This window comes from Urocampus carinirostris, chromosome 2, assembly GCF_059441175.1.
Source record: "Urocampus carinirostris isolate Australia breed hairy pipefish chromosome 2, RoL_Ucar_1.0, whole genome shotgun sequence".
NCBI classification, from domain to species: Eukaryota; Metazoa; Chordata; class Actinopteri; order Syngnathiformes; family Syngnathidae; genus Urocampus; species Urocampus carinirostris.
Window position 1 is genome coordinate 60941830 of NC_142350.1, and position 27906 is coordinate 60969735.

The 27906-nt window shown below is 38.8% G+C and overlaps 1 protein-coding gene across 2 annotated transcripts in view; it reads right to left on the minus strand.

The window, feature by feature from the left end:
- lmna (lamin A) overlaps positions 1-27543 on the minus strand; it is a 58228-nt gene extending 30685 nt beyond the window's left edge. Inside the window, exons 1-2 of one of the 2 annotated variants that reach the window (XM_088327392.1) lie at positions 27227-27543; positions 13154-13518 (exon numbers count right to left, since the gene is read on the minus strand). In XM_088327392.1, the coding sequence (XP_088183518.1) occupies positions 13154-13488 (335 nt within the window). In that variant the 5' untranslated portion in view covers positions 13489-13518; positions 27227-27543. Of the gene's footprint in view, positions 1-13153; positions 13519-19140; positions 19289-27226 lie in introns of those variants that run through there. The other variant, XM_088327393.1, reaches the window with a different exon arrangement.
- Positions 27544-27906: the final 363 nt, after the last annotated feature.

Here is a 27906-nt window from a genome sequence, read left to right on the forward strand (position 1 = left end):
CTGATTTATAGAGTGTTCTTTTACTCATCATCTACATAAGAAACTAACAGAACAACAAAGAATGATAGAAGTTAGGATCTTAACTGACACGATTTAGGTAGGAAAAACAACATTGGCTTAATTATTACTGTAGATAAAATATAAATCAACCGGGTGTGATTGAAATTTTTATAGAAATCCACCTGTCACGACAATACCAATACCTAGCACTACTTTTATTTTGGTTTGATGGAAGTGTAGGCCCCGTCTCCATGTCCTTAGCGGTAGAGCAGTGAGGAATCCTCAAGGCTGGAGACCTGGTCGGGACGAAGGCCACCGGATGCAGTCTGTTGAAGCAATGGCTGGCTGCCAGTGGCTGGACACTATCTTGTGGTCCCGCAAGCTGGACTGTTGGTTTGATCAGGCTTGGTCGCCGGGGGCCAGGGTTTGGTCCTGTGCTGCTTGTTTGGCTGGAACCTAGCTTGCTGACTTCAGATAAATCTGTTGGCCTCTTGTAAGCCAAGCCTCTTGTCTGCTTGCTGGCCTCTTAAAACTGTTTTGTACCTAGCCAGGCCAGGTACCTTTTTTCATTGGCTCAAAAAGAACTGAAATGCAGGGTCTCGGACTTCTGCTCACGGCTCTAGCCTCAGGACAGCTCCCTGAAGTCGTTACTTGACATGTGTAAGATAACGCCCCACGATCCCTCATTCACCCAGTAGCTGCCAGATAATTAAATCCATGCAAATTAATAAAAACAGTATTCAATTCACAAATTTTGACATTGTTTTGTCTTTTCTGTTTTGACATTGCAAAAAAGCAGAAATCTGACCCAACATTGAATGCTCTACATGTCTAACCCTGAGCCTCCAGTGTGGTAGCGCCCCTTTCCTGTAGGAAAATGAAGTCACCAGACTCTTTCTCACTCAATTTATTCATTAACCAGTGTTCCAGCATGTCGAGGTACGTCTCACCATTAACTGTTGCCTTTTCAGAGAAGAATGTTTGTAGACAGCTTTCTTCAAAACACCTTTGCAAAATCTCTCAGATGCTCAAGGAGTTCATGTGTGTTCTCAGTACCCCATATGCCAGTGTTCTGCTTATTACCTATGACATTTAGGTAGAAAAGACACCTAATTACGAAAAACAAGCCGGTCATCTAATCACTCATCTTCCATCTTCTGTTGCATTGCAAAGCAAAAGTCACAACGAGCTGGTTTATCCGTGTCCTTCAACTGTCGGATCAACTGTAGCTTGTGAGCCGTCACGTGCAGTCGTTTTGTTAATACACGCCAAACAGTTGTTTTAGGACAGTAAAGTTTCCAAGTTTCTTTTGATCGATTTATGAGGGCTTTGCTGGAAAGAAGTTCTTACTTGTTCTAACATCTTCTAAAGTTGAGGGCCGTTCCGTTCTTTTAGCTTGGTATAAGCACCCATCTGTTATAAATTTACCAAGCCATCTTACAATGGACTTTCTCTCATGTGGCTACTATTAAAGTGTTTTTGCGAAATACCCGTTGAACAACATTTATAAATGTATTAATGGGTCTGAAAAAATAAAATAAAAATCAATAGCCTTACAAAAACTTTCATGTAATCAGCTTTAAAATGGCACAACTTTTATCTTACTACCATTCACAGTCACGGACTTCTGGGAACTTCAAATGTACCCGAGACTTTTGGAACACCGCACATATTTTAAAAAAAAAACATGCAGTCCAAGTCTCGCTCGTCTGTCACAGGAGGTTGCTGCAATATGAAAGATTAGGGTTAATTTGGTCTGCAAGTTTGGTACGAACGATACCTTACACTGCTCTGTGCGGAGCTGAACAAACCTACCAATCACAACTGGGCATTTAGCGCCTGAGGTAGAGATATCGGCTGGGCTTTCTGCGAAATTGCAACATAAGCTCTTAAGTTGCTGCCAAATGGGCCGAAAAAGAAGCCGTACAAAGACGTACTAGCAAAAGATGGTCGGCGAACAGAAACTGAAATTTCAAAGAACCACTGAAACCATGAAATTATATATATTACACAGCCCCAAATATGTCTTTTTGGAAGCCCACAGTGAAGAGAAAGGCTCCTGATGAGCACAGTTTCAGGATAAGTGGGAAATGCAATATCGCTTTGTTGAGTCCAAGTACCGTTTCAGACTGAATGATAAGCACCTTCAAGCCAAACTGAGGGTCTCAACTACTTCCTCCCTCAAGCCAAATGTGGCTCAGATATCTGACGTATGTCGAATCTTTAGCAACAAGAAATAGGCAAGAGATGTTTCAAAGCGTTCATGTTTACTGTTCTGTTCATGTTTAAAAGTTAAAGAACTCTTAATACAGGCAATTGAATCTGAATACAAATATTGTTTTCTAATGAGCAACTATATGTGGTTTCTTCTGTTCTTCACATCACCTGTATTGTCAAGTCAAGTCACATTTATTTGTATAGCCCTTAATTACAAAGAGTCTCAAAGGGCTGCACAGATCAAAGACTATTGCAAACTCCAGAATATCATGACACCATCCCCTTATATTGTCAACATAAAATATAGTTTATTTATATGCTATAGAATGGAAGTGTGTTTTAAGCTTAGATTTAAACATTTCCACTGAGGTTGCAGATCGAATCTCAGGGGGAAGAGCATTCCACAGCACCGGGGCCCGAGTGGAGAACGCTCTCCAACCAGAGGATCTCTTCTTGGCTCTTGGGATCACTAGTAGACCAGCATTTTCAGCACGAAGGACAGTATTTTTATTATCAATATCATTTTATTGGTTTATTCCTGATGGATGGATTTTCTATAAAATATTTTTTTAAATGTCTTGAGTTTAAAAATAAAGATATTTGAAAACATCGGAACATAGTAACCAGAGATTCTACTGTGAAAAACCTGATGCGGCCCAGCTTCACTCGGACTGTTTCCAGCAGCCCCCAGTTAAATTGGTTTTACAACTCATATACAGCAGAATCTGAATTAAATTTGAGGTTTCTTTAACTAAACCATATTACCAAAATAGGAACGCATACCAATTATTAGGGTTTTTTTTTTGCATAGGACACCATTTGCTGCAACAAGGCACACCAGCCACCACTTCAAACTTGGACAGCTGGACCACAGCAATCTTGTTATCGCCTTTTATACCGCCAGCAGCTGCCGTCCGGCACTGCAGTTGGCTGGAAAGGAGGCGGCCACACAGACCATTCATCTGACCAACACACATGCACATCTGGTGAGCATGTGCCTAGTTTCATTTGCGCTTCGCTTCTCCGGGTGTTTTTTCTCCCAGTGAGTCACCACAAAGACATAGGAAAAGGCATCCCCGAATTTCAACAGACTCTTTCATCCATCACAGCTCGAGCCTCTCGATACGCCTCCGATGCAGAAAAGGTTGTAAAATGGAGGCCGTCACGTGACTGGCGCCTTAGTGTGGAGGACACAATGTGTACTATTGTGCCAGTTTAAAACACATTGCCCAAAACTTTGCACCGTATGCAAGTCATCAAAGAGAGTTGTAGGGGGAACTAAATGAGAGGGCAGGTGGGAGAGCCTGCTTGCTGACTGAAGAGGTAGCGCCACGCCTTTTGTTTGGTTTGTCGCCATGAGAAACTGTCAACTTCATCATTTGTATGCAAACACTGCAGCTTGGCAAGCACACATTCGCTCGACAGTGTGTGAGTGTGTCTTTGTGTAATATGAGGCGCCAATGTACAAATGCGGTTTTGCAACCATTCAATAGGGAATGACTCACGAGGCCCGACTCCTTTTTCAAATTCATTCTAGCCGGGTATTTTTTAAGTCTTTTTATGATTACCAGATCAATACAAAAGTGTTTATCGTTAACAACACTAGTACTGTAATTTTTGCACTTATAATACATATATGTATAAAGGCGCAGAAAAAACGTTTTTTGTAATATACTTTTCATATATAAGGCGCACTGGACTATAAGGCGCATGGAATTAAAACTACAGACACACCCCTACTTACAAACATTCGAGTTACGAAAAACGTTAGATAATTTATTTATTTTTTCGGGATGTTGAAAAAATATCCGGACATTACTGCAAGTTAGATTTTGTATTGTGTGCACCCTTTTTCCGAGTAGAGGACGGTACTGTAGTGCTTCTTTCCGCCCTCACCGGCGTGTGGGGCTGTGAGAGGTCACCCAGCATCCACCCGGAAGTAAAAAAATCTGCTTCCTCTTCCTAGTTTGTGTGTAAACATTCTATACTGCATCTCCAGTGCGCTAAGAAGTTTGACATTTTTATTGTTTAATATCTTGTGCATCCATTCAATATGGTTGGTGTAAAGTGTAAAGAGGCGAGCCGTTTCTTTTGAAATAAAAGTGTAATAAGAAAACTAATGCGGTAGAGAAAGTGATTGGATCGCTTTTTTTCCCCCACAGGAAGTAGCCTGACCTTTGAAGCCCATCTTCCTTAAGTTAAGTCAAACTTCACTTTATTTATCTTTATAGAACATATTATTTGATGAACTGTTTATTTTTTTTAGGACAAAACAATACAGGTTACTTATACAAGCCTTAAACATACTTCTATAAACCTTAAACATACAAAATATAGCACTGAAGCGACTTACGAACGAATTCAACTAACGATCGTCCGGAACCTCGTTCGTAATTCGGGAAGCGTCTGTATATACACATTATTGCAACTAGATAGTTACTTTCAAGTAATGCACTACTTTTGGAGGTCGGTTATCATAGGGGTAAAGAAATTACTTTTTAAATGAGGTAACGGGAAAAATAACAAATTTCTGTTTTTCAGTAACACGGCAATTACCAGATGAAAACAAAAACGTTCATCATTATCAACAATAATATAATAAGTGCACCACACTGGAGCCACACATAAAGGCAACACTGATATTTGATGAGGCTTTCCTGCCATTGTCCAACCAAGTTACAGAACTGTACCATTTAACGAGCCACATTCAGCTGGTTCCAATCAAAACGCCATCAAAAGTTACATAAGAAGCCGCCTCGAATGGAAAAGCGCCCGCTTTTCACCCTCTGGCCCACTGGGAACCTTCGACGGCCATCTTAAAATGATTTGCGGTGACTCGCAGAGCTGAGACCACTCCAAACTTCCATGGAAACTTCTATAAACTCTCGTGCACGCGCACACTAACAAACTATCCTGCCAAAGAACTTTGCTCGTCACAAAGTTCTCCTCATTTAGCATGCGTCCAAAAAGTGAACCGCTATTGAACACATCTGCTGTACATCAGCACAGTAAAGAACAATCCCTCTCGTTGTTTTTTAAGGAGCAAAATATAACAAATTAGAGCAGCAATGAACGAAGACATGTTTTTTTAGGCCAGATTTGATGTTGCAGTTAATTTTAGTCTAACTTTCCAAAGAACAAAGCTAGCTTTTATCCAAAATAACTGTTATAAATTAAAATGGATGACTTCATTTTAAGTGCATGCAAGTATTTGAGCAGTGTCTGAAACTCATGACAAAAAGTTACGGGACACCAGCCATAAAGTTGCCTGCCCCATTTTTCACAACTTGAAACACAATAAGATGACCAATCGCAAAAAAAAAAAAAAAACATTGTTGCGATGTATTAAGGATTGATAATCAGAGTATATAACAGAACAACACTTTAAAATTAAGTTTATTATAAATCTACTTATAACATTCATTGCGTGTATATGACATCACTGTTTTCCATCTGCCATTAGTATGTATCAGTATTTACTAGTAGTATTTACTCATCTTCATTCGTGCAATGTTTGCGTTGCGTTGTCTGCTACAAGCCACGTGAACTCCTCTTTCCACGATGCTTTTAGTGTACGTTTACGTTTTGTAGCGTCATATATTTTGTAAGCTTCTTTTGAATATTTCTTCTGGGGCTGAGGTTTTGGCTTGATTCCTAACCACTGCTCCATTTTTCTTGGGTTCTTTGGAAAATGATATGCAAAAGCACGACCTTATAACGCTCGGCAAAATCCGGAAACACGAAGTTATTCGATGCAGTCTTCTGATTGGCTGCCGAGTATGCAAATTGCAAAATGAATCAAGATTCCGAAATTTCCAAACTGAAGATTTCGAAATCTGAATAAAACAAACGTTTGATTAGATTTATTTTTTTTCTTGAAAAAGTTGTCGGCCACCCGGGCGGTGACGTTTTGTAAGTTGTACGCCCGAGGTAAAAGATGCACACTGATTTGAGACTTTTTTTTTTAAATGATAATGTAACCTGAGTGTAGTTTTGTGTTACTTGGTGAAAGTAGTGCTGTGATAAATTTGAAATATCGAAAATATTTTTTTGTAATGCTCCGCAAATTTGAGAAAGCATATAGAGTGAACACTACATACAAGCTACTCTCTGTACGAGAAATTCGAGAATTGAATCATTGGTGCAAAAGTTTTTCCAAATGCTACCACCAGAGGGCTGAGTGCTTGAGAACACTCACTGCTAGCCTCAGCTCCTCCCAGTTAGCAGTGCGTTTCCAGCTCTACCCCTCATCCCATGCAATTTTTTTATTATGCATTTCATTTTTTTATTGTGAGTAAAATGTAAGGCTGTTGCTAAAGCTAAAATAAGGTAACTAGAAGTATGGCATGACTAAGTAAGCCAATAACTCAGAGTGGTATTAGTTTACGAGTTTAAAGTTGGTAGAGTCCATTTTTTACTTCTTACTAAAATCTTAATTAGAGCTGCAACAACAAATCGATTCAAATCTATGATTAAAAGCGTTGGCAACAAATCATTTCATTGATGCAATGTGTCGCCCGATTTATGAGTCACACAGCACGTGGCGTCATATGGAGCAAAAGTAATATGGCACCTAATGGTGAGAAGAAAACATGTTGGATTCACCGACGAGGATGAAGGGAGCTCAGTAGCTGGCTAGGCAACTACATTATTTGTTTTTATTTGTTTGTTATATGTGAAATGTCATGTGTGTCTCTGGTTGCTCTCTGATGTTAGCGTTTGCTTGTTAGCTGATTTAATGACTGTGCGAGTGTCCGTAACATACTTTTTATCTCTGTTAAATAATCTTAAAAAGTGTTTAATTGGGCTTCATTAAAAAAAAAAAACTTTTCACATAATATGGGTAAGATTGAGCATCAAGTTCTAATTTTCTGGCAAAGTCTGAATAACTAAGTGAGGAAAAGTAACGTTATTCTTGGCTCGCTCCCGTTTGCTTGTTAGCTTATTAATAACTGTGTGTGTAAGCCAGATACTCTTTAATTCATTTCAATGAATTAAATTAATAAAACAGTTCCAATGACCCATTAAGGAAAAAAAAATTATTTGCACCAAACACAAAAGAAATCAGCTGAATAATACAAATCTAACATAAACATGTGCCCAAAGCGAGTAGACTGGAGCCAAGGCTTTTAGGTGCCCACCCTTTTACACTTGTATTCTTAAGCAGTGTGCTTTGTAAAAAATAAAATAAAAAATAAAAAAAACTCAATTTGAACACAATGGTGTTAACACATTTCAGATTAAGAATCAAGTTTTACTTACATGTGTATGTATTTTGTTAATTATTTGACAAACACTGATATTTTTACCATTTAATATTGCAGAGTTATATATATAATGTTGGTTTAAGATCAGGTAATTGTAATTGTGTCATTGTAATCCTGCGCAGTCCTTTGAGACATTTTTTGTGATTAAGGGCTATATAAATAAATTTGACTTGACTTGCACAAAATTTCAATATTTGAATGAAGAGGATATTATGTGTTTTTTTTTTTTCAATTTCTTTACATAATCAAAAAAAAAACTAATGGTGAGATTAATCAAATGTTAAAATAATCGTTAGTTGCAACTCTAATTGTAATACTTTGAGTGATGGAAGAAAGCAGACTGTGCTATCTATCAAGAGTCTTTCCAAATGACGCCGCGGTCTAAGAATGGCATTTGTGGAGTACATTCTTGTGTCTTAGATGTTAGGTCTGTTTTTTTTTCTTTAATTATAAATTCCGAGATGTAAAAGAGAAAAAAACATCTCACTTGGTTCTAATGAATACGTTTCCATTTGGGGAAAGTCAACTTTTGCAATACCGACGACCACGTGAGCAAAGCGGAAAAGGCGCAGCGTGTTAAAAGAACTATTTCTTCTCGTAGTATTAACATCAGTCACACATTCAAGCTTGTCCGGCCACGTTACGTTCATAAAACTTGCTCACACCCTCCGTCATGGAGCCGCGCCCTAAAATAGGGGATAAAGCGGGTGAATCCTTCTCGGTAATGGCTAGGTGATAAGCATCAATGAGGGTTTACTTGACTAAAATACACACATTTACAAGCAAGGCTGTGATCTGCTTGGCAGTCAATCAAGTTTATGGCCTCTAAAATGACAATATCACCTAACAGCCTTTAAAAAAGACAAACAGCCACTCCCCATTATTCCCACAAAAACGCTTCTTTTAAAAAAAATTCTACAATAGGTTAGATATTGAAATGTCTTGAATACCTAAAATAAAACACAACACATGCTTAGAAATAGGTAAAAATGTCTGATTGCACTATGTTTAAAGTCCCAGTGTGTGATATTTGACCAATAGATGGTACTGTATTCTCTAATGCAAAAGAAACCCAAGTCTAAGAGCACAGCGTAGCAGCAAGGCAGACAAACATGGCGGCAAACTTTGGTAGGGATTACACTATGTAAAAGAAATAAAAATTATAGGTCGAGAAATTTTGTTTCATAAAAATTAACTTTGGCATGATAGTTCAAGTATTTTTGCCTAGCATCGAAATCATTTTTTCCACTGAATGAAAGTTTTTTTGTGCCACTAGGAGGCACTAAATAATACACAGTCACTTTAAATATTACAACTGTCAAAATATGAATATATAAATGAAACTTAAGACGTAAAAAAAGGAAATTCAACAGAAAACTACAATATATGATAATGTGTATCCATTTATGCATTTAAAATCTAAATTTTGAAAATAATTTGATAAATGCTCCAGCACCCCCCGCGACCCTACTGAGGATAAGCGGTGCAGATAATGGATGGATGGATTTCGATAACTTTATTATGTTTTTAATATTGGACAAATGCAAAGGAGATTTCCCAGGAAGCCAGTTCCTTATATTTGACTATTTGACAAACTTCCTTATAGTTTATGCCTTTTTTAAGCACAGCACAAAAAACAACAACAATCATTAATTAACAAAAGAAAACAAACTATTTGCACAAAGAACAGCTGTACAAGACAATTATTATGCAATACATAAACATGAGTCAGCTCATTCATGATGCACGTGCAAGTACTCGCACTTCTTAGAAGCACTCAAATAACCTTGGGGTACTTGAAGCAGGCAACAAAAAAACCTGCGAGGACTGTTGTGGAATAACTGTATGTCAGCTTCGAGTTGACAAGACATCTGGCAGGATGTTATGAGACAATGTTGATACAAGAAATCACAAGTTGCTGACTAAGCGAGTCGATTCTGAGAAAAACCATCATGTGATCTTGTTGAACACAGTATAAATGCCAGCGTCTCTCGGAGGGACTTCGAACGTGGATGAATGAACGGATGCAATAATGAGCGTTCCCTCTCTGCCATATTTCGTCTCTGCGTATATTTTACGCGACGCCCAACGACGTCCTCTCCAAATGGACGAGCATTACCTCACACACCAGCACTCCCTCGAGCTCCCATTCCACAAACCTAATGCATTCTTCCCTAAACAACTCTGATAGGCCCAGTGGAAAATAAAGCACAAGGCAGAGATGTTAACCTCAGTTTTGTTCTGGGGCCGAATCCAGACTTTCTGTTCTCAGGCAGGCCGGATTAGTAAAATTATGCCAACTCGAAATTAATAGCTTACTGTAGTTTTTTAGTATTATTCTTTATCACTCAGCCTACACTAATATTAGAACCACTAATGACAAGGCATCTTTTCTAAACCGAACACATTTATTCACAAACAGTGGGAAAAACGAGTTTCATGTTTGGCAGTGAAAGTATCAACCGTTTTATTTCAAAAGAGAAGTGAATGCACTTTTACACCTGAACCAACTCTGCACGCTATACAAATTCAAGTTTAATAATAAATTATTTGCTTTAATTGTCATAATGGTTTGAAATTAATAAAAATGCGTACAAGAAATTTTCAGCATTGCATGGGCAGTAATATTAAATTACATTAGATAAAACTACCAAACTGGGCCTCCTAGAGCTGAGGGTGTATCATTTGCTACCCAGTAGTGGCCAGAGGGAGCATTTTGTTTGCATTTATTAAAAACATTTTTTTTTAAAAAACATGTTTTGATAAAAATTATCTAGAGACTCGCTTCTAGCCGGCAGAGATGGGAAGCTGCGTCGTTGCTGTTATGGACTTTTTGGACTAGTTTACAGGCTTGAGGCATCGTTGCTGTCATACACTTGCCAGACCAATTTCAACATGTTACCTAGTGTTCTCTTTTATTGGTGTTTACTATGTTTTGTGTACTGTGACTCAATGCTAAATCTATTCCACCCTGGTCATCCTGGAAGGGGGATTACCACTAGTGAGACCCCTTCTCAAGGTTTCTTATTTTCCTCATGCTGAGGTTTTGAGTTTTTCCTTGCCCGCATGTTGCTTTAAGATCAGGGGATGGGGGATATTTGTAATGCTGTGCAGTCCTTTGAGACGTTTTTGTGATTATGGGCTATACAAAGAAATGTGACTTGACTTGGCTTCTTTTTTTGACATATTCAGAAATTTATGCCGGCCCGGATTAAATAATCCAATGGCCATATGTGGCATAAAGGCTCTTTGAACTCAGTTGACCATCGTTGACAAATACTTCATGGAGAAAATATTTAACTTTGAACATTTTAAGGACACCTCAAAAGACACGCCTCCACCTTTTTACGACGTTCAATGCGGAACCGTTTGTGTCGACAGTGTCAGTTTCTGCCTGGGGGGCTTTTGTGTGTGCGTGGTAGTTTTAAATTAACGCCTTCTATTCATGGGAACATGCACACACAATGCACACACCCGCACTCACGCTTTCCAATTTGCTCACACTCATTCCAAGCTCGGCCTATCAGATCGGCCCTGGTGAGTCACGGCACAATCACGAGGGACAGTCGGGGCTCCCCGGTCGCCGTGGCAACCAAACAAACGCAGCCCGAAGCCTTCTCGGCTTTACGATCGGGGTGATTCCGGGCCAGGAACTGTCTGGTGGCGGATCACAAGACTGAAGATGATAGCAACACACAAAAATGAAATACTTCTGAGGGTCCGCTGTACTATATTTAGCAGCCGTTTCCCTTTCGGACCACCACCCTACTTGAACCCCTCCAAGACATTCTTCGGATGCCAGCGTTACCTGAGGCACCACGAACAAAAGTCACCTAAGGGAGACTTCCAATTTGACAAGCTGATGATAACATACGTTCAAGATTCTAGTTGGCCTGAAGACATTCATTTATTTCCCATATTTGAAAGGCTTGTTTTACATGAGTACAACCGCGTATGAAATATGTGTAAGGAGCCTAGCACTTCAAATATTTGCAAAACCAAAATGGCTGACTTCCTGTGCGTGTTACCTGTACAATTTGGGGAATTCTGGGCCAAAACTGTCTGTTAACGGATCAGGAGACATAAACAGATAGCAAACAAGAATAGGGCTGCAACAATAAATCGATTTCAAGTCAATCATTAAGTCTTTTTTCTTGCTATAATGGATAGCTTTGGCCTTATGCCAGACTGTGCCTGACAAATGTACGGGAAACAAAATACACTAAGTGTCATGATCACCTCGATTCACAGTGTTGTTTTACTTTTGGTAACCACAGCGATGCACATTTATCTGTGTGAATATGTTGTACAGTTGACGTCAAACTGGAGTTGCTCCCAGTATCGGAATACAGCATGTGAGATAGTATAGCAGAATCGGGTGACAGTATGGTAGTGTGTATGAGAATATAGTAATATGTAAGAGTGTACAGTAGTGTGTATAAGAGTATAGTGATACGAGTGAGAGTAGCGTGTGTATAAGAGTCTAGTAGTATGTGGGTGACAGCATAGTAGTGCGTATGAGAGTATAGTGATATGTGAGAGTAGTGTGTGTATGAGGGTATAGTAGTTTGGTGGTACCTCTCGTTACAAATCTCTCTACATACGAAGGTTTCAGCTTACGAAGTACCTAAACGGTAAAATATTGCCTCTAGTTACAAAGTCAAACATACAGCACAGTACGCCGCTCCAAGAGTTTACCGGACATAAACAAACTGGCGTTCGCCTCAAATCTGCCTGGCAACCTAGTGCGCATGCTTGCTCCCAGCATGCTCTTCGTGTCACTGACAGTTCAGAGATGAGGAGGAGGAGGGGTTCCGGTAAGATAGTGGGGAGGAGAACGCAGCAATCATTCAATCAGCCCAAATTAAAGACATTTTGGAAAAAATCCATGAAGTCTCTGAATTTGTGGAAAGGAATACCTGGAAAAAGTTATGATATGTCGGGCTATCTCTACGTCTGCCTCGCAATTTTCCAACAGATTGTAAAAAGCCAGCAAAAACAGACGTCTATGGTTCAGTTTTTCAAGAAACATAAAGGTAAATTCATATCTTGCTGGGATGGGCTCCAGCACCCCCGCAACCCTACTGAGGATAAGCGGTGCAGCTAATGAGATATGAGATTCCTTTATTCTTTGGTATTTTTACGTTATGTGCCCCTCGGTTTATGTTCATTGTGCTATAGTCTATATTAAACATGTATTTGTTTCATGTTCTGATGCTTTTTTTATGATATATTAAAACATAATACTGCACTTTGGTGAGGCTTGGAACGGATTAGCTCATTTACATTGAAAATGCGTCTCGACTTGTGAAATTTTCAGGTTACGAAGGTACTCCCAGAACAAATTAAATTTGTAAGTGAAGGTACCACTGTATATGTGTGACAGCATAGAAGTGTGTATGAGAGTTTCGTAACATGTCTGAGAGTATTGTAGTAGGTGTACGAGAGTTTAATGGTCTGTGAGAAGGTATAGTAGTGTGTTTAGGAGAGTGGACAGTAGCTTTTGTGCATGGTTATGACTGTGTCTTATTGAGTGTAAAGTTGTCCATGTGTGAGAGTATGACATTACATGAGAGAGCAAGCTTGAGATACTCCTCAATGGCTGCTAATACTAATGACTAGTACATTTATGGACCGTATATCAAAGGACTTGGTCCTTGCAACCTTACCTTGCTTTGAGCTCCTTGTACTCCTCCCTGACTTTCCCTAACTCCAGCTGCAGTCGGGCCCGCTCCCTGGCCACCTGGTCCAGGGTCTTGCGGGCGTCGGCCAGTTCGGCCTCGTAGGCCGCCTTGATGCCGCTGAGGTCTCGGCTGACGAGGGACTCGGACTCGGTGATGCGAAGGCGCAGGCCGGCGTTCTCCGTCTCCAGGGAGCGCACTTTGTCTATGTAGACGGCCAAACGGTCGTTGAGGTTGCAGAGGTCCTCCTTTTCTTGCAGGCGGGTGATGCGGGCCGGGGAGGTGGCGCTGCGCCCGCTGCGTCTCTGGCTCGACATTTCCATGGCAGCGAGGGCTTGAGATCGGGACGTTCACTGTGGAGAAAACAGGAAGTAATAAACTGTCATGTTGTCAGGCTTGATTATTATAATGGAGTTCTTTACACAGAAGGCATCATCTACCGGTAAAACCTAGCCAGTCTTTATACAAGCACCTAAACAAGAGAATTTCCGTATACTAGTTTTATTTTCAACTAAAATGATGCAAAAAATATAATATTGCAATGAGACGTGGCGCAGATGCGTAATCGCAAGACACAGCATTTTGAGCCTTGAGTGAGCAGATAGCAACCATAGCAAAGCTCCCCAGAAACGTAAACCATGTCAAGATGATTAACCCTCGTCTGTTCTTCATTTTAAGGACCATTTTTGTACTTTTTCTTTGTACAGCTTACATGGAAATGTGAGTAAAAACATAGATAGATAGATAGATAGATAGATAGATAGATAGATAGATAGATAGATACTTTATTCATCCCCTAAGGGAAATTCACATTTCCAGCAGCATCCCTGAGCTGAGAACAGTACAATAATAAAGCCAAAAGAATACAATATACAAATACCAAGTGTGACGTGCAAATGCCCACTGTAGCGTGTTATATAGAGTAACTAAATAGTGCTACACAGAATACATATTGCAGTAAGATTCGGTAATATCCAATGTAGGTGGTGTGGTTTAAGGTGGGCCTTTACTCTGCCGGGTGGAGTTAAAGAGCCTCATGGCATGAGGAAGAAAAGATCTCTTCAGTCTGTCCGTAGTACAAGACAGTGACAGCAGTCTGTAATTGGGACCCATCCATCCATCCATTATCTGCACCACTTATCCTTAGTAGGGTCGCGGGGGTGCTGGTGCCCATCCCAGCTATCTTAGGGCAGTGGGCAGGAAACACCCTGAACTGGTTTCCAGCCAGTCGCAGGGCACACAGGGACAGACAACTCACTCGCTCATTCACACCTAGGGACAATTCAGACATTTCGGGCCTGCATGTTTTTGAAATGTGGGAGGAAACCGGAGTGCCCGAAGGAAACCCATGCAAGCACGGGGAGAACATGCAAACTCCAAACAGGAAGGTTCGATCTCATGACATCAGAGCTGTGCCGCACACGCGCTAACCAGTGCACCAATCTAGGAAAAATCCAAACATTTAAAGTTAGGTAGAAGGATTTTTCTGGGATTTTAACAACACAGTGGCAGGTCATTTTGAGATGAGGATAACAGAAAGGTTAAGTACTCCCCCCCCAAAAAAAAACCTACCAAAAAAGAAAAACGCATCGAAATTGCAATACTGGTCTACAAAAATTGAAATTCTTTTTTTCTAAAATCATGCAGCCCTACTCTAGGTCACAAGTAGTCCTAGGCTACCACTAGAAACCGTTCGTACTCTTCACCGCCAGCATCATGTGGTTCAATTAGCGCATGCAAACTACTCCTGGCAAAAACTGTGCTGTAAACATTTTTGGTGTTTAAGTTCATTTAAACTGACAGTAACTCTAATTTGAGGTGCACAGTAAGTGCTTACATCTCTCAATCTCATGCTTGTCAAACTGAGCCAATTGCTCCCTGTATTAATGATTGCAATTCCCCTTATTAAGCAACATTTAACCTTACAAAACAATGCAGCACCTACTTACTCACAGCAAGCCAGACTATGTAGAATACTGCGATAATATTAGCAACCTACAATCATGTTGTCATCTGCTACCAGTTATGGAAACGATTCGGATTAGAGCGTAAATTGGCAAAGCAAGATCTGTCCTTTTTTCCTTTTCTTACGTAATATTCCGGTCTAAAAGTTGATATACAGCATACACAATTTGAAAGGAACCCAAAAAATATAAGAAGAAAGTATGTGTTGACAGGTATGCGATTTCCGTCACTCCTCCTTGGAAACGCTAACTTTTGTTACGGCAACTGCCTCCATTGTAAGTGCTTAAAATAAACTTTCGATATATTTGTCTTATGTTTGAAGTAATATTTAGATATATTTCTCATGATCAGGAAGATTTATAGCTATTTAGTGTTTACTCGGATGCTTTTTGGAGGTTGGAACGGACCAATTGGTTTTTCATTATTTCATATTGAGAAAATTCGGTCATTACACAAGCAATTCGAGCTCATACGAAGAGGTACCACTGTATTCTGTCTTGTAAACAAATAAACAACAATTTTATGTTTTCAGTAGAAGTCCTGTCTCGGGGCGGCAGTAGCTCAGGAGGTAGAGCGATCGTTTTAGGATTGAGGGATCCCAGTTCGAATCCCGGCTTGTCCGTGTTACATGCCGAAGTGTCCTTGGGTAAGACACTGAAACCCCAATAAGCAGGTTAGCGCCTTACATGGCTGCACAGATCACGGCCGCTATTGGGAAATGTGAAGCACAATGTAAAGTGCTTTGGGAAGTCATTGACTTGAAAAGCGCTATATAAATGCAGATCATTTCATTTCATTTCATTGAAGTTGGCGACATTTTTTTTTTTTAACAGTAGTCATAAAAACTTTCCATCACCCCCTCGTTTCAATTCCATTTCACGTCAGTGCTTGTTGTTCTTACTTTTTACAACCGCCTGTCTATTATTCTACCAAGGAAGGCTGCCAGGCGTTTCCTGGATCACCAGAAAAAGAGTCCATTTTAAAATGGGTTCTACTGTTCAATCAGGCCGGTCTAGATTTTATGGTTGATTGACAATCACGCTAATTAAAGAACCTTTAATATTAACTTTGAAAATTGTGAAATTAGTTCAAAGTGTGTTTGGCATCATTTGGAATTTATCTATAAATAAAATATTTGCAAAAATATTAACTGTCTAAAAATGCCATGCTGCTTTTTAGTTCGACATTTTTGTAACCAAAAAAACTCATTGAAACTTGTTTTGTTTTTTTGTATGTGCCGTAATTCCCGTCCTATAACGAGATACCTTTTTGAAAGGAAAAAAACATTTTGTACCAACATAACTTGCCTGGTTGGCTTTACCTTTTCTGATTTAGCGCCCCTAGCTGCCATTATGATAAAGTGCATACATTAGCTGCATCTCCGAATAAGACAGAGAATTCAAATTGTGTGAAAAATGTTGAACCCTGAATCCAGAAATTACAGTACTCTATGTTTCCAGGATTATTAATTATGATCTAACAAATTCATGGAGACCTCCTTGAAAACATTTATTAGAATTATTAAAACAGATTCAAGATAGTAATTAAAAGGGTTGGACTTGAATGGTTACTAAAACAATTTAACTAGCTAGAAAAACCCTTTCCATTTTCATTGTCAATCAAATAAATGAGAAACAAAGAATGCAATAAAAATACGTTTACTTCATTTTCCTCATGTTGAGGTTTTTGATTTTTTTTCTTGCCCTCATGTAGGTTTTAGATCAGGGACTGGTGTAATAATAATCCATAGGTTGCAATAGTCTGTGCAACCCTTTGACATTCCTTGTGATTGAGGGCGTCACAAATCAACATGACTTGACTTGTTACTAAAACAATTTAACTAGCTAGAAAAACACTTTCCATTTTTATTGTCAATCAAATTAACAAGAAACAAAGAATGCAATTAAAAAATAATATGTTTACTTCATTTTCCTCATGTTGAGGTTTTTGAGTTTTTCTTTGCCTTTATGTAGGTTTTAGATCAGGGGATGGTGTAATAATAGTCTGTGGTTTGCAATAATCTGTGGTCTGTGCAGCCCTTTGAGACTCCTTGTGATTAAGGGCGTCACAAATAAACATGACTTGACTTAACTTTTAAACAGGAATACCATAATCTGATCAAAATATCAAAAACACATTTTGAATGAATGAACTCTTGAAAATATAAAAGGTCCAAGGGATTGGCATACTCCTGGAATGCTTGCATGTACAAAAAAAAAAAAAAAAAGTTACTTAAATGGGCAAATCGTGTTGCCAGGGTGCCGGACCACCATGCCTGAAGGACGGTCCCCAACTTTTGACTTCCTTAGCCAAAACTTTAATAGTTAAAAAAAACAAATTGATTTTTGCTGGTCTGTCACACACAGTCACTTGTTGTGAACATCATGAGTGGCACATGGAGTTTTAGTAGACTTTTTACATTTAATTTCAACATTTTTTCTTCTTTTCAATGATAATATCTTAGCATTTGTTCGCTGTAAGGAAGCACAAGTTGCTATAGTAATTACTGTCACAACACATTCTTATTTGCCAATGTCAAGGCCAGCCCCACCTTTTATGCTTTACACAGTGTGAACAAACATTACTTATAGTGATGGGGATTCCAGCTCTTTATAGAACCGGCTGTTTCGGCTCAGCTCACCTAAAATAATTTACTCTTTCGACTCTCAAACAGCTTTTCAGGTTGTTTTGTTTCTTTAATCTATAAACTCCCAATTACCCTGTGGCAGAATAAATCAAATAAAGAAAAAAAGACAGAAATAAAGACTAAAAACAAAAGAAAAAAAGAGAAAAGAAACCCAAGAAAACAAAGTAAAAAACTAGGGAAAAAGGTAACATAAAAATATGAGAACAAATAGGAAAAAACAAGAAAAAAAATGAAGGAAAGTGACGAAAATGACAAAAGAGACATGTTTTGGGGGTCAAATCTAATTGATATATTACCAATAATAAAGTAATAATAAATAATAATAATAAAGTATCTATCTATCTATCTATCTAATAGTGAAACATTACGCACAATTGAATAATTAAAAATCCATTATTCGACTAAAAGTTTTCACCCTACAGTGAACTCTTAACTTGTTCCAACGTTTTATACTAAGAAACTTTAAAGTGTATCAACTCTGATTCTCTGAAAAACACACCATAAAAAATGTTGATTAAAAATAAAATGAACTACTCAACACAAGAATAAGCTATACATTAAAAGAAAAGTAATTGTGTAACACCTTTTCTGTTAAAAATCCACAAAAAAAGGATAAAATAGAAAACAATTTTAACATTCGATAGACTCAACAACACAGGATCCATGGAAAAATGCATCTTGATCAATCAAAAGAAGAAAAAAGCGTTTTAAGGAAGAGCCGGCTCTCTCCGTTCACTTCCGAGAGCCTGTTCATTAAGCCGTTTTGTTCGCGAATGACACATCGTGAGTCAACTCCATGTGGACACAAATCTGCAATTTGCCAGAGTCGGGTAATCAAGTTAAATTTGCATCCCGGTACTCAAATTATGAATAAACACGCCATTTTTACACTTATTTCAAATCTCTGTACTTATGACCCAGCTACCACTGTAAAACGATTCCTTTAACTTAACTATCATCAGCGCTATCATTATTACACAAACACTGCTGGGAAAAGTCCACTCAGAGAAGAGTGGCCTGGAGAGAAGGGGGGGTCCGAGGTGGGCTGCCAAACTTTTCTGCCACCCACCCAACCAAACTGACATGTGCACGCACACGCCCACACCAGCAGAGCGCTCTCCACATTCACTCCACACAGAAAAGTGCTCATTAACACATTAAACTGCTCATTTAATTCATCGGCCTGCTCTTCCGAAGCTCTCCATGCTCCCGTCCAGCTTTTAAGCAGCCCCTCTTACGGATGATCGTGTTTTTCTTTCCCTTCTTTTAAAAATAAAAATGTTCCTGACCTTTGCCAGGCCGTGCGAAACACTCGGATGCGGAGGACAAAAAGACAAGATCAAGGGAAAACAAATGGCCTTACCTCTTCAGGGCAGCGAATGGAGGCAAAAACTTGCTCGACGCGCGAGTGTCGAGAAGGAGGAGGAATAGAAGAGGGCTCGCTTACTGGTTATGTGAGTATTTGCATGTGTGTGTGTGTGTGTGTCAACGCCTGGAAAACTGGACTGCTTTCCGGCTTGTAGGAAAGCAGGGAGGGACCGAGGGAGGCGACTAGGAGGAGTCGGGGCTCAACTCTGTGTGTGTGGACTGCAGCTGCTCTACTATGTCTGCCTGTGCCTAGAGAGGCCACACACACAAAACAGACAGTGGCAATTCTATGCTAAATTACTCCCTGGGCGAGACCCCCTCCAAGAACACCGAGTCTGTTGGACAGACAAGTGACCTCAGCACAAGAGATGACTCCAATCCAGGGGTCGGGAACCTATGGCTTGTGAGCCATATATGGCTCCCTTAATGAGTACATAACACTATTTTTGTTTATATTGCCTCAAGTCATGTTTATTTGTGACACCCTTAATCACAAAGAGTCTCAAAGGGATGCACAGACCACAGATTATTGCAAACTACAGACTATTATGACACCATCCCCTCATCTAAAACCTACATGAGGGCAAATAATACAGAGAAATTGTCAACATAAAATATAGGTTAGTCATATACTATAGAATAGAAGTGTGTTTTAAGCTTAGATTTAAACATTTCCACTGAGGTTTCAGATCGAATCTCAGGGGGAAGAGCATTCCACAGCACCGGGGCCCGAATGGAGAACGCTCTCGAACCTGCGCATCTCTTCTTGGCTCTTAGGATCACCAGTAGACCAGCATTTTCAGAGCGAAAGAAAAAAACATTGGAAACAATCCTTTAAAAGGGAAAAAATACAATGGGACAACTAATCATTTTCAATGTTGATACAAAACAATTGAAAATGTTTTTGTTTGGTTTGCCACAGAGATATGCATTAATGCCCGTGATGCTATTCTACCACAAAATAATAAATCACCCAACCTAGTAATTATGGTAACGTGCAATAAAGATTATCCATCCGTTATCTGCACCGCTTATCCTCAGTAGGGGGCGCTGGAGCCCATCCTAGCTGTCTTCGAGCAGTGGGCAGGGGACACCCTGAACTGGTTGCCCGGCAGTCCCAGGGCACAACTCACTCTCTCATTCAAACCTAGGGACATTTTGGACCGGCGAATTAACCCAACATGCATGTTTTTGGAATGTGGGAGGAAACCGGAGTGCCCAGAGGAAACCCACGCAAGCACGGGGAGACCATGCAAACTCCACCCATCCGCCATGCCCAGTAAAGATTAATGTAATGTAAATGACACTGGCTGAGAGAGAGGGAGAAAGAGAAAGACTCACTTTTACTTACACTTCTGCATAAGAGCTTTAAAGTGGTCAAGGTCTCAACACATCCGTCCATTTTCAATAGTTGGAAAACAAAAACATAATCCAGAAATCTGTAACATCCGAAACGAACGCAATATTTCCCAAATGAACTATCGAAACGTCTCAAAAAAAGACTCGCTTTTATGTGTCCTGTGCGAAAAGACAAAAAGACATGGCTAAACGTGTGCAGTTGAATATAGACCGAGACGTTCTGGTTTGGTAGTGGCAGGCCGAGTGGAAAGCATCAGTCAGAGTTTTAAACAACCTCCACCGCTGCTGCCTTCTTCCTTTTTTTCCTCAATCCTAATTTAGCTTTCCATGAAAGTCCAACTGAGTCACTCTTCAACAATGCCAAGTGTTTGTTCGATTATCAAATCTTAACACGAGGACTGAAATACTGCTGAAAAACCACACCACTTCCTGTCTAATGTTTTTTGTAATTCCTAGTCAATTGTGTTATCTTTGGGATGATTTCGTTTTGTGTCCAAAAATGGCTGTGTCAAACTAAAACAACTTAGTGTTTATAGTGGGGCATGTTTCTTATTTTTTCAATATAAGGAGATATGTTAATCCGATTACACTGAAACTAGCTTCAAGAGATTTCCAGCCCTTTTTGAAAATGCTACTTAAATTGACAGTGTTTTTATGTGACCACTAGATGTTGCTGTATGGTGTAATAAATCCGGAAACGAGTGCTAAAAAGCACAAGGGAAAAAAAACTGCAGAACTTAAACAGACCAAAAATCACCATTTTACTTCAGTTTTTTGCTAAGCCTTTTTAGGATGCCCGTAGCAGCAAGATCGCTAGTCGATGTAGTGCGCTTGGTGCTTTCTTTGTGTTACTGTGATGTGGCATTTACTTGACTTTCAGGTAAGTCTCCAAACGATGTGACCTGTTTGAGTTTTCCCTTGCCCTCATGTAGGTTTTAGATCAGGGGATGGTGTCATAATAGTCTATAATAGTCTGTGGTCTTTGCAGCCATTAGAGACTTCCCGTGATTAAGGGCTATACAAATAAACATGACTTGTTTTGCATATTATAAAAAACAGTTTTGTTTTGTTTTTTTACTAAAGAATGACATTTTTTAACCACAAGGAGGCGCTATGTGCCGATAAAAAAAAATGGCCCCTGATTTCGGTCTTGATTCATTATTCTACCATACACCAGGAATCGTGCATTGGTTTTTACTGTACGTTACTTCTTTCACTTTATTTTAGATTACAATAAGATTTAACTTAGATCATTAGATTACAATTAGATTTATCATACAGCTGTATTTTGTATAAATAGTTATTTTCCTTTTGTTAATTAATGATTGATGCTAGGTTTTTGTGCTGTGCCTTAATACAAAACCACAAATAAAATTCCAAAACTATGAGTCAAATGTAAGAGTGGACAAAACATTCCCACTTAAAATTAAACAGCACTACTAACTAGCCACCAGCGGGTGCTAAAACATCCATAAGAAAATAACGCACAACCTCACATGGCCCGCTATTATTCCATTCTTGATGTAAACTGTCGGGAAGTAATCACAATCTGACACTTTCTAGATCCGAATTCTGATAAGAACGTCTTTGCGTTTCGAGAAAAGTGTGACGTAACGCTCCAGACGCGAACAGGAATCGGGCTTGCCACATTCCGAGCAAGCACAAGCAGTCACACAAAAGGTGTGTCGTCTTTCACTCGCTATTTGCTCACACAAGAAAGAATGTCAGTGTAAAATGCACACGTGTATTTGCAGATGGGGTGTGTTTGAGGGAGATTACTAATGTGGCAGCAAGGCCCACTCCACTCAGTTTGTTTTTTTAAGCCACTAAGGTCATACTCACCACTTCGTTTTATGTGACATGCAGTTTTAAATATGTCCACTGGATGTCGCCAAAGCCTGGCGCCACTTCAGAGCTCCCACAGTAACTGTATTTGCTGACTATCATTAATCAACCAGAGAACATTGAGGAAACCTATACTAACTTCATTTTACGTAAAATAAAGTCATGGACTCTCTATCCAAGGTTTAAATACAACATTTAGGAAAACGGCACCAGGGGGTTTCGGCAGGAATTTAAAGAACTTTAACTCCTTTCTGTAATAGATTAATCTATAACATAATCAAATATCTGTGATATTCTTAGATGGGCTCGAATGAACTCGATCTTTTTTTGGGGTGTGTGTTAGCATTTGGACTGCATTTGAAACGGTCCCTTTCTTACTTTCACCATTTTCATCCTGGAATAAAACAAAACCATGATTATGAGCGTGATTAAATCAAATCTAACAGTGAATTTCCCATATTCAAGCAAACATTTTCATTAAAAATAAAAACAAAAAGACTTAAGAAACTCAATCAATAATTTCAATGAGTGAAACTATTTTTGTCACATTCCAGTCTGCATGAGCTTCCCAGAGTCATAAACTGTCGTGGAAAATTTTAATTGTAGTTGTTCTTTGTACAAATTCACAGTTGATAAACACTACAAGAGATTAAATCTTAGTGAAGGAAAAAAAACCTATATCTTTTAATAATCAATTCTTACATCCTAATCATAATTTAATTGTGAGCCTCCAAAAAGACCTCCATCCCTCCAGCTAATGACACTTTTATGCCATTTATATTTTAATCTGGCCCCCGTCATAATGGGTTTTATACCATGTGGACTTCAAAGCTAAAAAAATGGGTTTGTACACCTTTTTCATGGCCAAATTCAGGCACTTTTAAGCCAATTTCTCCAGTACGATTAAAAGAAGAAATCCAGTGTGAATCATGTATTTTGCAAATCCACAAAAATATAATTGATTTAAGTATTGGATTTTAAATCTTGTGTTTGTCAAGAATGGGTAATATTTAGCTTAGATTTTCAGTTCTTCCCACTAGTTTACCAATGAGAAACGCTACTTATATTTTTTGCACGGCCCGTAATTGATACGTGAACCTTGCACTAATATACATTTTATAGTGCCATGTTTAGGTGTAGCATCTGTCTTCTTGGGCGCTACCTGTAGGGAGCGATGACGCTTCATCGCACAATGCCGTACAAACTAATGCCTGCCAGTAATCACGAGGGAAGAAATGAAATGGCAAAGCGAAGCTACCAGAGAGCAGTGTTGGCATCGTTTTCAAGCACGTTTCAATCCAACATTAAAATTCAAGATTTTTTAAGGACTTCAAGCATCTGCACCAACCCTGTAAAATCAGTTTGACACCTCTGGTTTAAACAAAGGCAGGTGGAATGTTTTTGGGTTACACTACATTGTATCTCGAGTGTGAATATTTACCACATTCCCAGCATGCAAATGTGTAACACAAAGCTAGGTGTTAATGACTTTAAAAAGCGAATCTCCTAGCAACACATTCATGCAAAAAATACAAACGGAAAAACAGATAGACGCATCTGTGTTATCATTGCACATTCATTTTCCTTTCCTGGGTGAGGCCACCAAGGAACAGGGCGTGGACTTTTGAGTCTCACATACTCAAGTCCAGTCAAGTCACATTTATTTGTATAGCCCTTCATCACAGAGAGCCTGAAAGAGCTGCACAGTTACAACAAACCCTGATCTGAAACCTGCATGCAGGCAAGGGAAATCTCAATACCGTCAGCATGAGGAAAATCAGAGAGCTTGAGAAGGGGCCACAGAAGAGGTAGTCCCTCCCTTTCCAGGCTGGAATAGATGTTGCTTGGGCAACAATCCACAAAAACACTCAATATCAACAATAAACATAATAACTGAAACTTGTTCAAGTTCTTTTCCAGGACGTTAAAACAAACCCCCTAAATTGCATTTCGTCAAAATTTTACAAGACACTCAGAAGTCAAATGGAGGAAGGGGGTTCAACAATGATTTTAGATTGAAGCTTTTATTAGTTAAAAGGTCTAATTTAACCACTAGATAATAATAATAATAATAATAATAATAATAATAATTTCCTTTGTATTGTCATTCTTTGTAACAATGTACACAGAACGAAATGTCGATACACCTGACCCGTTGTGGCGAGCCGATGCAGCCGCAGCCAACAGAGGGCGCCGCCATTATACCAAATAGGTATGACTCGGCCGAGGCGCGAACCAGTGACCTCCCAGTCTCAAAGCGGGCACACTACCATCTAGGCTAGATGTTGCTGTAACCAGAAACTAGTACAAAAAAACACAAGATAACAGTAACCAGACCAACAGTTTTTCTTCATATTGTTTGCCCTGCCTTTCGCAAGGTTTTGTTTTTTTGGTGGTACCCTTAGCAGATGGTGGAAGAGCTTGAGAGCTCTTTCTAGGTAAGCCTCAAGTTATGCAAATCAAACACAAATTTTGGTTCATGCGCGTTTGCTTATTTTTATAAATGAGGTTTTTTTCTCACTAGGAGACACTTGATAATACACTCTTTAGTGATTGTTCATTTTTTTTAAATTACAAGTGATTAACAGATATCCTGTGAATTATTTGTTATTGCAACATCCATTGCAGCCAGGTCATCCTGGAAGGGGGATGACCTCATGTGCGGTCCATTCTCAAGGTTTCTTCCTTTTCCTCATGTTGAGGTTTTTGAGTTTTTCCTTGCCCTCATGTAGGTTTTAGATCAGGGGATGGTGTAATAATGGTCTGTGGTTTGCGATAATCTGTGGTCTGTGTAGCCCTTTGAGACTCCTTGTGATAAAGGGCGTTACAAATAAACATGACTTGATTTGAGGTTTTTGAGTTTTTCCCTTTCCCTCATTTAGGTTTTAAATCAGGGGATGGTGTCATAATAGTCTGTAGTTTGCTATAGTCTGTGGTCTGTTCAGCCCATTGAGACTCCTTGTGATTAAGGGTGCCACAAATAAACATTTGTTGGTGATGGAAAGAAGTGGAGAGGTGCTGTGAAAGGATAGTGGGATTGTGGACGCGTTCTTAAGGATGGGCTGGGCACCCGTATGATGCCGCAGGGGTAAACCAGTGAAAGCTGTCGGGCCCTGCTGTTGAACAAAAGCGTGTGTTGTGTCACCCTGACCCGAGTGTCAGTGGTGTCCCATTTCATCTGGAGGGACGAAAGCATGACCAATTTAGGTGCCGAGATGCCTGACTTGTTTGGGTGTTTGGGCAGTTGGGTTGGCCATGGTCCAAAAATGTTTGTGTTTTTTGCACATTTTTTCCCTTTTATTTTCTTTGTTATTGTATGTGTTTGTCTTGCTGTCGGTCACCCCTCTTGAGGGATATGACCAAGGTAGATAGATAGATAGATAGATAGATAGATAGATAGATAGATAGATAGATAGACAAATAAATATGACTGGACCTTAACAGATGAATATGCATGAATGTACGAATAAACACATTGCTTTATTTAATACTGAATCGTTTACTTATTTATTAAAACACTAATATGGAATAACCTTTATTTAAAATGCAAAACTTTGACGAATAAAACACAAAAGTGGACTCTTCCTAAAAGGTGTACTATAATTTTGTTTATTACCATAGATTGGTTTGTTTAATTTGTTTAAATTTACATTTGGTACTTCAGGTTTAACTTAAGTTTTCTTGGTTCGATAACAATTGTTACATATTGTTATTTTTAAAACAAGTTCAGATTTTTTGAAATTTATTTCATTTAATTTTTAATATATTGTGTTTTAGGAGTTCAATAGCAAGGGTTATTAACAGTTATTTTTCGAACTTAGCCTTCAAGTTCACCCTTACTTTGGTCTATTCTCAAATTGCCTTTTAGATTTTTTAGATTTGTTTTCAGTTTAGAAAAACATGTAATGGAATTATTTTATTTACAGACAATTATTCATTTATGTTTGCATCAGCCTTGGTATTTGTATTTTTTTAATTGTATTTAGAGTAATTGGCAGGACTTTTCTATATATATATATATATATATATATATATATATATATATATGTGTGTGTGTGTATTTGAATATATTCAAATATTGCTTATTTTACGATTTATGAGTTTAATTATGTATTAAAACATTTACACGGTATAACCCATATTTGAAATGCAAACAGTAGAAGTAAACTATCCCCAAAAAGTTGCTACAATCTTTAATTTTTTTTTATTTGTATAATTTATTTTGTTTGGATTTATTGAGTTTAGGTTTGTTAGTTCAGGTTAAATACATTGGATATAGAGAATAAATTTAATTCCAATTGCTAATTTTCAAAACTTTACCTTTATGCTCACCTTTAGTTTAATACTTTTTTAAAATCGCTTTTTAGATGTGTTAAATTAATTTAAAGTTTAAAAAAATGAAATTAAACCATTACTAAACTACTAATATTATTCATTTATTGTTATCCTTGGTATTTTAAAATTAAATGTATTTTTTTAGATTAATTTGTAATCACATCATAAATAAGTAATTCAACTCATGTTACGAACATGTTTTGACAGTCACATTTTTATCTTTTATCTTTAATATTCGAATATTTTAAATTCATTTTAATCGAATAGTTTTGAGCTCATTAAATTCATTTATACCGCTTTTATTTTTCTTTGAATTCAATTCAAATGCTAATGGTACTGTAGTGCCCTCTCTTAATAGCAAACCCGAAGAAAGCCTTTTAGCGCCCCCTAGCGAAAAAGACTCCCCACTACAACAATCCACCATAATATGCCTTCTCATGGGGTCGCAGAGTTCATGACGTCACTCAATCGAGCAACCTGCTAATTGAAACAAACCTCAAACACTTCCAACTATTCCACGTATTTAAATCTTAAAACCTTACCTGACTTATCGATTCTTTCACGGGTTCAGTTTATAATCCGCCGTCCTTTTCACACGTGTTTTCTTGTGTTGACGTCCACGCGTCCAAAAACACAGCAAAGCCACAGTGGGCCAAAACTATTACATGGCAAGAGGCAGGGAAGAGACACGCGAGGAAAATCCACGCATTCACTCCAAGGGAGGAGAGGAAAATGCCGCTTTGGTGCAGACTGGCTATAAAAACTGAAAAGACAAACACACAAGGAGGGAGTGAGTGCGTGTCGTGGGAGTGGGCCTATTCGTTTATTAACTTGCACAGTGCCACCTGGCGGACGTAATCAGCACGGTTATTTGGCGGAGTTAGGAAACAGGTGCAGTATTTATATGTCAAGACACTTTGGCATTTAATTTCCTAAAATAGATTCGTGACGTGGAATAAATGAACATGTAGAGCAATATCTGACTCTTGAGTTTTACAACTTATACATACTTTGAGCCTCTCGAGTAGGAAACTTTCTACATACAATTCCCCGACCACGCCCTTTTGTGTCCTGCCCGCCCTTGGTGGCAATTTTAAAGGCGGTGTATGTAAACTCTAAATATTCTACTCATTGACGCCATCTTCTGGCTGAAATCATCATTGCAGCTTCTTTTGTTGCACGTGCAAGTAGGCTGTGTAATTTTCCCAGATGGGTTCGAAGG